We start from the raw sequence: 18,358 nt of genomic DNA on the forward strand, positions 1-18,358 counted from the left end.
GAAGTAATGAATGCCATTTGATGTTGAAGTTAAAGTCGGCATAACAAACAGAAGTTGCGCTGGTCTTTTCCCTATTGTCCCGTATATCGAGTGAAACGCTTCTTGAACGAGAGCACATGTGGGCGGGGCTTGATTGTGTCTGTGGGGAATTGATTGGATGGGTGTGGTTTGCTATTGGCTGATCTCATGTGAGTGACAGGTTATAGCCCCGCCCTCGTCACCAGAGAATAGAAGAGATGTCGCTATTATTCTGATTCAAGATTATTAATACAATAATGATGGACAATTTATAAGAAACACTGCAATATTCCCTAAAAAATAAGAATAGTTGATTCTGATTTGGTGTTGATGTTGAACGAGAGCACTGAATGCATCTTTACACGACTCATTTACATCAGAGGAACGAGCGGCTCAAACGGGAATATCTTCAATGAAACACGAGAGCGCTAGTCAACAAATACATCGCTGGACCGAGCGGATCTCCAATGTCGTTTCTTCAAAGCGAGCGTGGCGGTGTGTGTGTGTGTGTGTGTGTGAGGGAGAGAGAGGGCTTAGGGTCACAGCGTGGAAGGCATCCGAGTGCGGATTAGCCTTCGGGCCCAGGCTCCTTTTCCTCTCCCAAAACAACAATGACACACACACACACACACACACACACACACACGTGTGCACCTAAAGTGACCGTTCTGTCTTCATTTATTCACACTCGTGGTTTTAAACTCACGTGGTTTTTCTGAGATGTTGAAAGTTCCCAAATGGACACCGTAAAAGTCGAGCGCTATATCCAAATATCCCATGGTGTTCAGAGACCTGAGTAGGGGTGCACGATTCAGAAAATGTCACGATTCGATTCGATACCGATTTTTTGTCTCGAGATTCGATTCAAAAACGATTCTCGATTCAAAAAACGATTCGCAGGTCTTTATAAATGTAGTTTACTTTTTCCTATGTGATTGATTGCAGTAGCCTAGACATAATTTAATATTACTTTATATGTCTTCATACAAAAATAAAAACTTTTGCAACTAAAAAGTGCAAAGTGGCCAGCTTTTAAATACATTTAATTCAAGTTTAAAATAAAACTTAAATAAAAAGCTTGAAAGTGCTGTAGTCAGATCAAACAAACAATTATGCTAAATGTGGTTTAAGGAGTAGGTCTACTTCAGCTACCAGGTTGACTACCATCCCCTGTTGAGCAAAGCGCCCGCAGAGGGGCCTGTCCCCCGGCCGGGGGTCGCTGGGCTTGGCAAGGGCCCTTATTTCTGGTGGTCTCACCTGTTCTGGGAGCGTGGCTGGGATGGTTGGCAGTGACTCGGGGAGCTTAGGATGACCCGTTTTTAGCTAGGAAATTCACAGGCCGCGTCCTGAACTCCACCTTTCACCGGCCTCGCGTCAGCACTATTTCAAAGAGCCCTGCGCTTGGCAGCTCGCGGACGCATGCCGCTTTTCCTCTACGGCGACAGGAGAAACAGGACCGTGGGGTTGACATCTAACCCAAAAACACCTGTGCCGCGGCTTCTGCTAGCCGGGCCAAACCGCGTCAGGCACTCGTCCCAAACACGCTGCCAACAAAGAGGAAACTATCGCAGCACAATCCTGCCAAAGGACGACTGAATGTGGCTCGCTGCGGGCTGATGCACTCACTAAGAAAAAGTGTGAGAACTGGACTTGAACTGGGGAACGACAGCTTCTCATTAGGACAGAACACACATCTTTAGTTTAGGGTCAAATACTCCAAATAACTAGTTGTATATTACTAGGGTATCGGCTGTTTATTAGTTCTTATAAAGCACATATTAATGCATGATCATATTCTACATCCCTTAATCACACAATATCTGAACTTAAAGGGATAGTTCACTTTGAAATTAATTTATGATATGTTTTATCTTACCTCAAGGTCATCCAAGATGTAGGTGTCTTTGTTTCCGCAGTATTTTCAATTTTGATATTTTTTGGTCATATAATAATCAGTCATATATTAGGGCTGTGCAAAAATGAATTGCGATTAATCGCATCCAAAATAAAAGTCTGTGTTTACATAATATATTTGTGTGTGCTGTATATAATTATGTTGTATATATAAATACACACACATGCATGTATATATTTAAGAAAATGTGTTATTCATGTATAAAATATTTATATTTATATAATATAGATTATGTATTTATAAATATATACAGAATTTAAGCGCAAATAATTCTTAAATATATACATGCATGCATAGGTATTTATATATACAACATATTTATATACAGCACACACAAATATATTATGTAAACACAGACTTTTATTTTGGATGCGATTAATCGCAATTAACTTTTGCACAGCCCTACCTATATCTATGGTCACCACCTCAAAGAGCATACACAGAGAAGTCCAAATTAAACATGATTTAATGACTCGTAAATGTAAGTACACATTGATGGCCTAAGACACGAAACGAGCGGTTTGTGTGAGAAAACCAACAGTATTTATATCGTTTTTACCGCGTGTAATCACAGTCACTTCAAAGTACTCTGAATCAGTTATTTAATGTCCAACTGAACCGAACTGAATCGTGTTCAGCCGGAAGTGATCGCTTGCGTGTGACGTCACTCAATATTTACACAGATTTCGGAAGTTTTACCGTTTACTAAACATATTTAGATATACCGAAATCGTCTTCCATTGCGGTTTCCCGTATATCTAAATATGTTTAGTGAACGGTAAAACTTCCGAAATCTCTGTATAAACAAAGAGTGACGTAGGCACACGAGAGATCACTTCCGGCGCATGCGCAGACCGAAGCGCCCGTGCCGTCACATCAGTTTGACGTGGCTGTGATTACAAGAGGTAAAAACGATATAAATACTGTTGGTTTTCTCACACAAACCGCTCGTTTCGTGTCTTAGGCCATTTACGAGTCATTAAATCATGTTTAATTTTGACTTCTCTGTGCATGCTCTTTGAGGTGGTGACCATAGACCTCCATTATATGACTGATAGACTACAACGGTTTGACCTAAAAATATCAAAATTGAAAATACTGCGGAAACAAAGACACCTACGTCTTGGATGCCCTTGAGGTAAGCTAAAACATAGCAAAAATTAATTTCAAAGTGAACTATCACTTTAACAACTTCCTTACTCACTATTAATAAGCAGTAATTAGAAGTTTAATGAGGAAAGTCATAGTTGATAGTGAGACCCTGAAGTGTGACCATTGATATATAGTAGTACCTTAAGGGTGTTTATTAAACGTCTGATTCTGATTGGTCAATCGCTCCATCCAGCGGTGCGATATTCCCCACCGAGAACCGAAACACATCCGGTTACTGACGTCAGCAGTGTTATACACTCGCTAGGAACGGTTATTCTTCGTGGAAGTTTTGCGTTTGGTGAGACAAAAAAAATATTAAAACCCAGTCAAAGTTATTTAATAATGTGATCCAGTATCGTGGACTCGCTCTCTCTTGTTTCACACAAACGCAGATGCTGCTATTTTGTGACTATTGTTTTTGTACATTGTTGGATTAAACCTCTTAAATGTCCATCTAGTTTGAACTTTCCGCGCTTGCAACCGCTTTGCATTTAAAGAGATAATAAGATATTTCAACTCAGATCAATATTTTGTGCCTAATTATTTACTTATGTGGCAAGTAGTCGTGTAATAAGCGGGATAATGTTCATGCAGCCGGTTGTTCTCTCAGAATAAACCCCTTCAGGTGTGTGTGTGTGTGTGTGTGTTATCTGACCTGCAGACCTGATCCCCCAGTCGGGTTTATTCTGATACAAAGTTGTCCCGTTAAAAGCTGTTGGACCCCTAAAGGCTGATTTTTTTCGAAAACTTATTTAGGAAAAAGAATCTAGAACTTGTTTAGGAAGCGAAATTGTCTTGAAACCAAACTAAAGCTAAACTGTAAAACTCCCTTGAATTAAACAACTCTGCAGTTCCCAATATTTTCAACAGTTTATCAACACAAAGTTGGTGATCCTTCAGTCAGGCTGAATGAAAGAGCAAATTCACTTCTGGAAGAGCAGAAATACAGCGGACAGCAACACTTGCTCACCTGAAGAGCATAATGACATCATATTTGAGTAATTTCATTGCCAATCTCTTTTTAATCAGACCACAAACACACACAATGATGCTGATTGTGGCGGGTCATGTGATTCGGGTGACGTCGACCCTATCTTCAGACTGTGAGTGTGTGTTTTGCTGAGATGATCTACAGTGTGTCGTCAGTGATCTCGTCTCTCTGGTGGAAAACACATGTTCACGCCTGCGCTAATCCTTTCACCTGTTCAGATGAGGCCTCGAGGGACACACACACGCGCTTCACACACTCGCATTTGTGTGCCAGAGGAATCGCTCACCTAAAGTGACCGTTCTGTCTTCATTTATTCACACTCGTGCTTTTAAACCCGTGTTGTGTTTCAGCGATGTTGAAAGTTCCCAAAAGGACACCGTAAAAGTATCGCAACACACGAGTCGAGCGCTATATCCAAATATCACACGGTCTTCATGAGGAATATAGCACACGAGTCGCGGGAACGCTTTGTTTTGGTGTCTTTGACAGAATAAACCAACATCCACTTTTAATCGTATGCAAGAAAACAATTACATGAGGTCAGAACCTAGGGTTGCACGATCACTCGAAAATAAATTGAAATGATGTGATTTCTCTCAGTGGGATTATCAAATTGTAAAGTCTGTGATTTATTTAAATAAATATGTGTGCTGTGTAGGGCTGTGAATCTTTTTGATTCGATTCACGATTCATAGGTTTTCGATTCGATTTAAGAACGATTTGTGGAAATTCAGAATGATTCAATTCGATGCGATTCACATCCAAATTTGATGCAATGCGAGTAATTCGATTCGATTTTTAATTTTTTTATATGCGTTATAGTATTATTTCAATGCTTCACCCAATGGGTCTTTGTCTGGGTTTGAATTAGCCTACACAGTGGCCTTCAGGGGTCAGATAGTGGGGATTTTGTCCATTGTTAATGTTAGTTCATGTTTGTTTTTAATTTTAATGAATATATTATAAAAATAAAATAAAAATCAATGGCCTACAAATTAGCATTTGTAGAAACCTACCTAAGTAGCCAATATTTTGAAAAAGGCTTTTAAAGTATTGCATTAAATGACTACATGCACAAATTAATGGAGACGTTTTCATTAGTTTCATTTTGCGTCCTCTCAGTGCACTCGTTAACATCTTTTCACTGGATTTTGCTCGCGCTCGGTCCCATAGCTCTCATGTAACTACAGATTTTTGAGCAGTCCATGTTTGAGCTTGTACCAGGAACTCTTTCAGGTTGTGTTTATATATTTTAAACCACTGAATCGCTATAAAATCGTGATTAATTCGATTCTTATCCCTTTTAAATCGATTATTCACGTAAATAAACGATTCAAAATACATGTTTCAGGATCGATGCATATGCATCGTCAGGATTTATAATCGATGCATCGAGAAAACGAGTGAATCGTTACACCCCTAGTGCTGTGTGTTTCGGAGAGAAGCATTTAAATGTTCATGTATGCATTTAGCTAAGAACAAAAGCAGTTTTATGTGCGTGCAAGAGCTGTTCGGATCAATCAAATTGTCAGGGCGGGCTTTATACCATGATGGACAGATGATCAACAGTGACGTAATCGTCCACTTCACCAAAGAGCGCTTGGGTTGAGTTGGTTTACAACAAAGATGGCCGCCGCTGGAGAACTGAGATGTGTACAGTATGCAACAAGCACACTATAAAATAAAGTGTTACCTATTCCTCTTGTTCTTATTACTAGTCATATTTATATTTAACCGCAACATTTTGGGCCAAATTGTGCAAACCAAATAAACAAGCTTTTTTAACACACTGTAAATCATAATCACTGTTTCTATTTTTTTGTTCAAATTGCAATTCGATTTCCTCCCAATTCATGCAGCCATATTGTTGTTGCGCATGTAATATCACAATAGCTAATTTAAAATGCAACAAACCCTCTTCTGACCAGCAAAGCCACTATATATTTATATATATCAGACAAGCTAATGGGATTGCTAGTGCTCAGATGTGTCACACAGATCAACACTCTCCTACAGACTGAGACGTCTAGATGACGCTGGAGTACGTGAGTCTTGCGGGCTGAAAGAGTCTGTGGATTACGTCAGTGTAATCTCTCAATAGTATCTGTTCCTTTCTTCCCAGCTCCGGTTCGCTTCCATTGATCAGAGGAAAAAAACCTGTAGTCCCTGACATTTGAGTCGTCTTATTGATCACTTCCTGTTTTGAGGGAATGAAGCGGGTCCAGGACGATGCAGTAAATCTCATCACTGAAAACATCCTGCGCCTGATAAAGGCTTTCGTTTTATCAGCTCGGGAATTATTCTATCATTACCGCTTGAAGCTACGTCTCTCTCCTCGTGGTGTTTTTGCTGAAATCACCTGACGAGTCCTGCGCTAAACACAGGGAAAACACACACTTTTTAATAATCGGTTTATGTGAGAAATAAGCCTGCAGTTACTTAATCAAAAATACAGTCAAACCTGTAATGTTGTGACACAATATAATAATATTAATCAGCTGTTATCTATGTGAATATATAGTAAAGTGTAATTTATTCCTGAATTTATCATCATTACTCCAGTCTTGAGTGTCACATGATCCTTCAGAAACCACTTTAATATGAGGATCTGATGATCAAACAACATTTATGATTATTATTAATGTTGAAAACAATTAATATTTTTGTGGAAATTGATACATTTTATTTTCCATGATCCTTTGATGAATAAGAAGTTGAAAAGAACAGCATTATATTGAAATAGAATATTTCGCTACATTAATCGAATTTGTCTTTTTTGATGTGCTTGTTCTTAATGAATAGTAGATAAGGGTGAAGTAGACGAGGGTGAAGTAGACGAGGTGAAGTAGACGAGGTGAAGTAGACGAGGGTGAAGTAGACGAGGGTGAAGTAGACGAGGGTGAAGTAGACGAGGGTGAAGTAGACGAGGTAAAGTAGATAAGGGTGAAGTAGACGAGGGTGAAGTAGACGAGGGTGAAGTAGACGAGGTGAAGTAGACGAGGGTGAAGTAGACGAGGTGAAGTAGACGAGGGTGAAGTAGACGAGGGTGAAGTAGACGAGGGTGAAGTAGACGAGGGGGAGTAGACGAGGGTGAAGTAGACGAGGGTGAAGTAGACGAGGGTGAAGTAGACGAGGGTGAAGTAGACGAGGTAAAGTAGATAAGGGTGAAGTAGACGAGGGTGAAGTAGATGAGGGGGAGTAGACGAGGGTGAAGTAGACGAGGGTGAAGTAGACGAGGGGGAGTAGACGAGGGTGAAGTAGACGAGGGTGAAGTAGACGAGGGGGAGTAGACGAGGGTGAAGTAGACGAGGGTGAAGTAGACGAGGGAGAGTAGACGAGGGTGAAGTAGACGAGGTAAAGTAGACGAGGGTGAAGTAGACGAGGGTGAAGTAGATGAGGGGGAGTAGACGAGGGAGAGTAGACGAGGGTGAAGTAGACGAGGTAAAGTAGACGAGGGTGAAGTAGACGAGGGTGAAGTAGACGAGGGTGAAGTAGACGAGGGTGAAGTAGACGAGGGTGAAGTAGACGAGGGAGAGTAGACGAGGGTGAAGCAGACGAGGGTGAAGTAGATAAGGGTGAAGTAGACGAGGGTGAAGTAGACGAGGGTGAAGTAGACGAGGGAGAGTAGACGAGGGTGAAGTAGACGAGGGTGAAGTAGACGAGGGTGAAGTAGACGAGGGTGAAGTAGACGAGGGTGAAGTAGATGAGGGTGAAGTAGACGAGGGTGAAGTAGACGAGGGTGAAGTAGACGAGGGGGAGTAGACGAGGGTGAAGTAGACGAGAGTGAGGTACACGAGGGTGAAGTAGACGAGGGTGAAGTAGAGGAGGTGAAGTAGACGAGGGTGAAGTAGACGAGGGTGAAGTAGACGAGGGTGAAGTAGACGAGGGTGAAGTAGACGAGGGTGAAGTAGACGAGGCTAAAGTAGACGAGGTGGAGTAGACGAGGGTGGAGAAGACGAGGGTGATGTAGACGATTATGATGTAGACGAGGGTGAAGTAGACGAGGTGGAGTAGACGAGGGTGAAGTAGACGAGGTGAAGTAGACGAGGGTGAAGTAGACGAGGGTGAAGTAGACGAGGGTGAAGTAGACGAGGGTGAAGTAGACGAGGGTGAAGTAGACGAGGCTAAAGTAGACGAGGTGGAGTAGACGAGGGTGGAGAAGACGAGGGTGATGTAGACGATTATGATGTAGACGAGGGTGAAGTAGACGAGGTGGAGTAGACGAGGGTGAAGTAGACGAGGTGAAGTAGACGAGGGTGAAGTAGACGAGGGTGAAGTAGACGAGGGTGAAGTAGACGAGGGTGAAGTAGACGAGGGTGAAGTAGACGAGGGTGAAGTAGACGAGGGTGAAGTAGACGAGGTGAAGTAGACGAGGTGAAGTAGACGAGGGTGAAGTAGACGAGGGTGAAGTAGACGAGGGTGAAGTAGACGAGGGTGAAGTAGACGAGGGTGAAGTAGACGAGGTGAAGTAGACGAGGGTGAAGTAGACGAGGGTGAAGTAGACGAGGGTGAAGTAGACGAGGTGAAGTAGACGAGGGTGAAGTAGACGAGGGTGAAGTAGAGGAGGTGAAGTAGACGAGGGTGGAGTAGACGAGGGTGAAGTAGACGAGGGTGAAGTAGAGGAGGTGAAGTAGACGAGGGTGAAGTAGACGAGGTGAAGTAGAGGAGGTGAAGTAGACGAGGGTGGAGTAGACGAGGGTGAAGTAGACGAGGTGAAGTAGAGGAGGTGAAGTAGACGAGGGTGAAGTAGACGAGGGTGAAGTAGACGAGGGTGAAGTAGACGAGGGTGAAGTAGACGAGGTGAAGTAGACGAGGGTGAAGTAGACGAGGTGAAGTAGACGAGGTGAAGTAGACGAGGGTGAAGTAGACGAGGGTGAAGTAGACGAGGGTGAAGTAGACGAGGTGGAGTAGACGAGGGTGGAGAAGACGAGGGTGATGTAGACGATTATGATGTAGACGAGGGTGAAGTAGACGAGGTGGAGAAGATGGGGGTGAAGTAGACGAGGGTGAAGTAGACGAGGGTGAAGTAGACGAGGTGGAGTAGACGAGGGTGAAGTAGACGAGGTGGAGAAGATGGGGGTGAAGTAGACGAGGGTGAAGTAGACGAGGTGAAGTAGACGAGGTGGAGAAGAGGGGGGTGAAGTAGACGAGGGTGAAGTAGACGAGGTGAAGGAGAGGAGGTGAAGTAGACGAGGGTGGAGTAGACGAGGGTGAAGTAGACGAGGTGAAGTAGACGAGGGTGAAGTAGACGAGGGTGAAGTAGACGAGGGTGAAGTAGACGAGGGTGAAGTAGACGAGGGTGAAGTAGACGAGGGTGAAGTAGACGAGGGTGAAGTAGACGAGGGTGAAGTAGACGAGGGTGAAGTAGACGAGGGTGAAGTAGACGAGGGTGAAGTAGACGAGGTGAAGTAGACGAGGGTGAAGTAGACGAGGGTGAAGTAGACGAGGGTGAAGTAGACGAGGTGAAGTAGACGAGGGTGAAGTAGACGAGGGTGAAGTAGAGGAGGTGAAGTAGACGAGGGTGGAGTAGACGAGGGTGAAGTAGACGAGGGTGAAGTAGAGGAGGTGAAGTAGACGAGGGTGAAGTAGACGAGGTGAAGTAGAGGAGGTGAAGTAGACGAGGGTGGAGTAGACGAGGGTGAAGTAGACGAGGTGAAGTAGAGGAGGTGAAGTAGACGAGGGTGAAGTAGACGAGGGTGAAGTAGACGAGGGTGAAGTAGACGAGGGTGAAGTAGACGAGGTGAAGTAGACGAGGGTGAAGTAGACGAGGTGAAGTAGACGAGGTGAAGTAGACGAGGGTGAAGTAGACGAGGGTGAAGTAGACGAGGGTGAAGTAGACGAGGTGGAGTAGACGAGGGTGGAGAAGACGAGGGTGATGTAGACGATTATGATGTAGACGAGGGTGAAGTAGACGAGGTGGAGAAGATGGGGGTGAAGTAGACGAGGGTGAAGTAGACGAGGGTGAAGTAGACGAGGTGGAGTAGACGAGGGTGAAGTAGACGAGGTGGAGAAGATGGGGGTGAAGTAGACGAGGTGAAGTAGACGAGGTGGAGAAGAGGGGGGTGAAGTAGACGAGGGTGAAGTAGACGAGGGGGAGTAGACGAGGGTGAAGTAGACGAGGGTGAAGTAGACGAGGTGAAGTAGACGAGGGTGAAGTAGACGAGGGTGAAGTAGACGAGGGTGAAGTAGACGAGGTGGAGTAGACGAGGGGGAGTAGACGAGGGTGAAGTAGACGAGGTGAAGTAGACGAGAGTGAAGTAGACGAGGGTGAAGTAGACGAGGTGAAGTAGACGAGAGTGAAGTAGACGAGGACAGACGTGGACAGACGTGACCCTGTGAGTCTCTTCTGCTTGTCTCCTTGAAGAGCCTGATTGATCTGGCGCTCACGTAGCGTCGCGACCGAGACACACAGTGACCTTGCTATCGAGGAGAGACGCGGGACCACAACTGGATGACTTGAAATGTATGAACGTATTTTCATAATGTTGGAAAAGCTGGTTAAACTGGATTAGCATGAACACGAACCTACATGTGCAACACAGCGGTTTGACTTCGAGGACGATCAGTAACTTGATATATGAGGAACAGAGAACAAACACAGCCTGTAGAAATGCACACACACTCTATTACAAGTACCTTATTGACTAGTTGTTATATTACATCATATCATATTATATTATATTTCATGATATTATAATAAATTATATTATATTGTATGAAATATATTATATTGTATAAAATATATTATATTATATTATTATATTATGGTTATTCTCTTGCTAAAATATTTTAATGAATTCAAAAGGAAATACATCTTAACTGAAAGCATAAAATAAAATAGATGACACTAAAATAATCCTATATTATATATACATACATACCATTATATTTCATACTATAGAGCTGTTGAATGCTTCATTCTGATTGGCTGACAAATATTTTGACGTTTCTATTCATCAAATAATCCTGAAAAATAAAATGTATGAGGTTTTCCACAAAAATATAAAGCAGCACCACTGTCTTTAATGCTGATAATCACCATAAATGTTTCTTGATCATCAGGTCCTCATATTAGAGTGATTTCTGAAGGATCATGTGACACTGAAGACTGGAGTAATGATGATAAATTCAGCTTTGATCACAGGAATAAATGACACTTTCACATATATACACATGAAAACAGCTGTTTTTACAGTATTTTTGTTCACCGATGTCAGTGTTCAGTGTCCTCCTCCATCTTACCGTTTAATCTCCATCTTTTACCTCGACACAGGTGATTCATATCTGACAATCTCTCCCTATTTTCTGGGCTCTTATTCCTCCAGATAATATATTTGCATTAATTTTTCATCAGCTAGTAATGCGATTCATTCTCGGCGTCTCGTGCAGAGGAGAGATTGCGTTACTTCATTGAACTCCACACAGACGGAAGCGCTTTCACAGGCACAGATGGATTGTGGGTAAAACACACCATTACAGACCTGTTTTATGTTACTCCGCCATACACATTAGTCGAGACTCGACGCGCACTGCAAAAAATGAGTTTTCTTACATTCTTAAATCAAGATGCTTTTATTTGACAAGCAAAATGACATCAGATATTACGTCTTGCTTTTAAAATGAAAATTAACAATGCCAATGGGGTAAAATGGTAACACTTTACAATAAGATCCCATTAGCTAATATTAGTTAATATACATAGAGCCATACATTTTTAGGAATCAAAAATAACTATTCATGTTAACTGTGGTTCTTTATATAATGTTAACAAATACACCTTTTAATAACAAATTATAATAAAACTTTTATTTGATATAGCGCCTTTCAGAAAACTCTTTTGATTTGAATAATGTAGGCCTATCAGCAAATGTTGAAATTAACATTGAGATTAATAAATGCTTCAGAAGGATGTTTTATTGTTAGTTCATGTTAACAAACTAATTATGACAAATAAAACCTTATTGTAAAGTGTTTCCATGAAAAAAAAAATAATAATAATAATTCAAAGGGAAACCCGGTTTTATTTCCCGGACCTCATTGGCAGATATTTCCTCTCGCTTTCAGTTTCATTTTAATAATTTAGAGAAAGGAAGACTTGTTATTTTAATCCATTTTGCTTCTCCATTAAATGAATCTAGATACAGATAATCACATTGTAATACCATGCAAAATAAAAACAAAAGAAAAGTATGAAATATCTGCGAGTGTATTTGACTGTCACTGATTTCCCACATGACAGGCCTTTAAAAACAGCATCCGCAGGAAGAGAGCTGAGATGTTCGGAAAACATTTAGCGGATCAATACGTCGCGGGGCGAGTGTGTGCTCTGGGACACGAGCCGTTCCAGCCGGAATACTGTTACACTTCATCAGTCAGACGCACGGCCGAGCGACTCAGCACATCCCCGTCTCTGCCAACAGCGCCTCGGCTCCAGCGCGGCTCCGACACGGGCCACCGGAGCGCCGGCCAACGGCAGCTACGGCTCTGACACGGTGTGTGTGTGTGTGTTTGGCAGGAGCTGAACCTGAGCGCCAACAAATGGCATTGCAAAGTGACATGTGACCCAGTGAACGGTGGAACATTTCAACAACTCCTGAAGACACACAAGCTTGAAACTGTCTGCAAAAACTTCGGCGTATGTTGTCTGGGTTGCGTTTTTTTTTTGTTTTTTACTGTGTGGTTTTGTTCATGGCAGTGTTGTTACTGATAACTACAACTATTACAAATATGGTTCATTCATAATATATATATAAATTAGAGTTCTGCAAAGATTAATCATGGTTAATCGCATTCAAAATAAAAGTTTGTGTTTACATAATATGTGTGTGTGTAGTGTGTATAATTTGTATATATAAAAACATATGCATGCATGTATATAATTAAGAATAATTTGCACACAAATACTGTATATATATATATATATATATATATATGAAGAGTTCAGATGCAAAAGCCTCTAAATGCCATTTGAAATTTTCTTCTTTAATGATGATTTTTATCAAACTTGTATATTTAAGTTCAGTAATTTCACTTAAATAACAATTAATAGGTAATTATCATTGCCATTTAAGTGAAATCACTGAACTTAAATATACAAGCTTGATAAAAATCATCATTAAAGAAGAAAATTTCAAATGGCATTTAGAGGCTTTTGCATCTGAACTCTTCATATATATATATATATATATATATATATATATATATATATACCTAATCTATATTATATATATATATATATATATATATATATATATATATATATATATATATATATATATATAGTATTTATGAATAACAAATTTTCTTAAATACATACATGCATGTGTGTGTATTTATATATCCAAAATAATTATACACAGTACACACAAATATATTATCTAAACACAAAAGTTTCATTTTGGATTCGATAAACCATGATTAATCTTTGCAGAGCCATTATATATATATATATATGAAGAGTTCAGATGCAAAAGCCTCTAAATGCCATTTGAAATTTTCTTCTTTAATGATGATTTTTATCAAACTTGTATATTTAAGTTCAGTAATTTTACTTAAATAACAATTAATAGGTAATTATCATTGCCATTTAAGTGAAATTACTGAACTTAAATATACAAGTTTGATAAAAATTATCATTAAAGAAGAAAATTTCAAATGGCATTTAGAGGCTTTTGCATCTGAACTCTTCATATATATATATATATATATATATATATATATATATATATATATACTGTATATAAACTGAGAAAAATACATATAACATAAAATATAACATGACAAATTGCTTTAGAATAAAATTACAAAATATAAAATAAAAATAAAAAACGTACTAAAATAAAATAGTTTTAAAGTTGAAGTACTGAAATTACTGATATATATATATATATATATATATAACTAAGAACATGTAAATGTTGCCTTGGAATAAAATTACAACAAAAGAAACTGAAATAAAATAAGTACTGAAATTACTAAACTAAAACTAATACATTAACGATAAACACACATACACAGACAGGCATGCACACACACACACACACACACACACAAACACACACAAAACACTAACACTATAAAAAAAATTAAAATTAGTTATTAAAATTACAAAAAAAATAAGTTGCTGAAATAAAATAAATTTAAGTTGAAGCACCAAAAATAATAAAAATACTAAAACGTAAACATAAAACAAGTAAGTTACTGTTAAAATTATTGTCACATTAAATCGTACACACATATATAACATTTTCATTTTAATAATGTATTAGTTAATGTTAAAATGAAAGTTAACTAATATTTAGAAATGCAATAGAAATTTGGTGTATAGTTTAAGTGTAACTTTCTTACAGTGTAATATTATAGGGTTAGGCTTAGTTGCATGTAATTATGCATAATTTACAAGTATTACTCTGGTAAGGACGTGCAATTTGTATAGTTATGAATGGAATTGTTACCGTTCATATTGTTTAAAGACACAGAATAATTTTAAAGTGATTTGAGTCAAAGAACTATAATAACGCGGGAACGGATCTTGACGTGAAAGCCTCACCTTCCTTCAGCATGCCCACTTTCAGACACTTCATGAAGCGGCACGCCTGACACGACTTGCGTCTCCGCTTGGTGATCTCGCACTCGTTGGTGGCCGGACAGCTGTACTCGATGTTACCTGGAGAAACACGGACAGAAACAGACAGCGTGAGGCCAGAAATAACCCGAGAGCTTTACAACACCGCACTGCATCCATCAAAGCCATCAAAAGAACACTCTATAAATCACTTTATTTATAAAATCATCTTTTACTCAATTTGATAAATTGCTTGTGGCCGCGAGACACCACAGAACAGGGACAGCGTGTGCTGGGAAGATGAAGAAACATGAGGCAACAAAACAGATGAGACAGGATTCAAAACTAAAGCTTCTATTCGAATCACACCTCGCCGGATTACAGAGCGCTATTTACATACACAACATTAGATACATTATTCAAGCACTTCAGCGCTTCATACCTGCACAATAAAAGAGGCGCATTGTGAGAGTAACAATAGGCAAAGTGCTTGATCTACTCGGCCATTCTGCCTGTGTCCGTGTACGTTTAACTGCGCGAGGCATTTCAATTAGGACATGTATGGGTAATGGCAGGAGAGAAGCCTAAATGCAGAGTGACAGTCGGCCGGCGCGCGCGTGTGTGGTTTGAATGTCTATGCGCTCGCTCAATTTATTCAGGCTCGTCTCCGTCGGTGCGCTGAACAAAAACCCTGGAAATAGCACAGAGTACAGGACACCACCGGGAGTTACCAGGAAAACAACAACATCTCTGTAGGGCCGTGTCCATGAGTTCAAGTGACCATGAAATCAAGTTATTTATGCGTTTTTGGAATATTACAGTGTTTATTCTAAATGTGCACATCATTATTGTTTTAATAATACTCTTGAATCAGAATAAGTTCCTTTTGCAGCATCTCTTCTCTTCTCTATAACCTGTCACTCACGTGAGATTAGGGTTGGGTATCGAGAATCGAGTATCGATTGGAATCGGGACTAACTTTTCGTTTTTCCCGGAATCGTTCAAAAGTTAAAATTTCGATTCCTAGTTTCGATATTCACAGTCCGCCGAGCGGAAGAAGAAACCGCTGAACAACACCAACGAAGAAGCGTCTACCGGAAGTGTTGGCATAACCGCGCGAGTCGAACATGAGTAGCTTACGTCGGCGATCCAAAGTGTGGCTTCACTTTTCTAAAAATAACGAAATCTCGGCAAAATGCAAAATTTGTGACAAAAGGAGTATTTTTACAGAAGGATTATTTCCTTCAGAAAGGCCGTTGGTTAGCAAGGTTAGCTAAACTTTTTTGACCCTGCCTCTTAAAAGAATCGGAATCGAGAATCATTAGGAACCGGAATCGAAACAAGGAATCGGAATCAGAATCGTTCAAATTCAAACGATACTCAACCCTACGTGAGATCAGCCAATAGCAAACCACACCCATCCAATCAATTCCCCACAAACACAATCAAGCCCCGCCCACATGTGTTCCTGTTCCTGAAGCGTTTCACTCGATATATACGACACAAAAGAGGAAAGACCAGCGCAACTTCCCTCTCATGACGACTTTAAATCATAAAGATTTAAGCTTCAGCCGCTTTATGAGGTTTATAAGCACGTCTCATTACAGTTTGGGAAGATGGTCGGTGCATGTTGTGCTTTCAAATGCACATTATAAGCATCCAAATGAGCAGCATTTACTGTGAATCGAGCCGCCTCAGTCAACTCAGCATTATTTCCATAGCGATGTATACATACAGATAGTTTCAAAGCAGCTTCACAGTGATAAATAACAGTATTAAAGTTATTATGAAACATCTGTAAAGTAAATCACTACTTTTAACTATCAAGCTTTCTTAAAGGTTTCTCGGGAACAAATCTTATGAATTATCTCCTTATTTATTGCACAGGATTAGTGTAAATCGATGCTGTAAAGGTATGAATGAACAGGCCAGTAGCCTCATACTGTATGTAGAGCGAGTAGATTATCAGCGTTCTCCTGCACAAACGCTCCCATCCCCCATTCCCAACTTATGCAATTATGTTAACATTATTGCACAGATCAAGCGGATGGTCCCAAGATGTATTAAATAATTAGAAATTCACCCTTTTATCTGGGTTATCCAAATCAGTATGCAAATGTCGCAGATCTCTTTGGGTTTGGGGTAAATAAAGGTGTGGAAATGAGTGTGATAACGTCTGCGTCTCTTCCTGTTTTGCCGTTTGTTGTCACGAGCAACTAAACAGCTCTAATCAAACACATTTCCTGTGCTCTTTGACTCATGCATTGGTTTTCCCACAGCTAGAATGAGCAGAGACTCATTCCTCCTTTATCCTATCATATTTGCTGGAGAAGGAAAGGCTGAAACTTCCTATTCTGGGATGCGTCCCAATGGGATCATTACTGCAGGATCCTTCTTGAATTGCAGTGTTGGTAAGCGTATCCCGGCTGTCTGATTGGCCCGTTCCACCGGGAGACTGATGGCTCTTGATACCTCTGAAATACACTCCTTGTCTCACGTACACACACCTTCGGCTCTCGACATCAGGCCTGGTCCACTTCACAGCTTATTCTGGCCTCTTCTGTCTAGACCAGTTTGAGTAAGTGGCGATATGGACTAGGCCTTATTTGGCTTATATATTGTGGACTAGGCCTTATTTGGCTTATATATTGTGGACTAGACCTTATTCGGCTTATATTTTGTGACTATGCCTTATTTGGCTTATATATTGTGGACTAGGCCTTATGTTGCTTATATATTGTGGACTAGACCTTATTTGGCTTATATTTTGTGGATTAGACCTTATTTGGCTTATATATTGTGGACTAGTCCTTATTTGGCTTCTATATTGTGGACTAGGCCTTATTTGGTTTATATATTGTGGACTAGGCCTTATTTGTTATACATTGTGGACTAGACCTTATTTGGCTTATATTTTGTGGACTAGACCTTATTCGGCTTATATATTGTGGACCAGGGCTTATTTGGCTTATATATTGTGGACAAGGCCTTATTTGTTTTATATATTGTGGACTACACCTTATTTGGCTAATATATTGTGGACTAGACCTTATTTGGCTTATATATTGTGGACTAGACCTTATTTGGCTTATATATTGTGGACTAGACCTTATTTGGCTTCTATATTGTTGACTAGGCCTTATTTGGCTCGTATATTGTGGACTAGGCCTTATTTGGCTCATATATTGTGGACTAGGCCTTATTTGGCATATATATTGTGGACTAGGCCTTATTTGGCTTATATATTGTGGACTAGACCTTATTTGGCTTCTATATTGTTGACTAGGCCTTATTTGGCTTATATATTGTTGACTAGGCCTTATTTGGCTTATATATTGTGGACTAGGCCTTATGTTGCTTATATATTGTGGACTAGACCTTATTTGGCTTATATATTGTGGACTAGGCCTTATTTGGTTTATATATTGTGGACTAGGCCTTATTTGTTATACATTGTGGACTAGACCTTATTTGGCTTATATTTTGTAGACTAGACCTTATTCGGCTTATATATTGTGGACCAGGGCTTATTTGGCTTATATATTGTGGACAAGGCCTTATTTGTTTTATATATTGTGGACTACACCTTATTTGGCTAATATATTGTGGACTAGACCTTATTTGGCTTATATATTGTGGACTAGACCTTATTTGGCTTATATATTGTGGACTAGACCTTATTTGGCTTCTATATTGTTGACTAGGCCTTATTTGGCTC

The 18,358-nt window shown here is 40.1% G+C and overlaps 1 protein-coding gene across 3 annotated transcripts in view; it reads right to left on the minus strand.

Annotated features, from left to right (window-relative positions):
- The window catches only part of esrrb (estrogen related receptor beta), a 98,974-nt gene that overhangs the window by 33,958 nt on the left and 46,658 nt on the right, over positions 1-18,358 (minus strand). For all 3 annotated transcript variants that reach the window (XM_039651123.2, XM_039651120.2, XM_039651122.2), the window contains exon 3: positions 14,626-14,742. In XM_039651123.2, coding sequence (XP_039507057.1) covers positions 14,626-14,742 — 117 coding nt within the window. The remainder of the gene's footprint in view (positions 1-14,625; positions 14,743-18,358) is intronic.

Source organism: Pimephales promelas, chromosome 15, assembly GCF_988280905.1.
Source record: "Pimephales promelas chromosome 15, fPimPro1.hap1.1, whole genome shotgun sequence".
NCBI classification, from domain to species: Eukaryota; Metazoa; Chordata; class Actinopteri; order Cypriniformes; family Leuciscidae; genus Pimephales; species Pimephales promelas.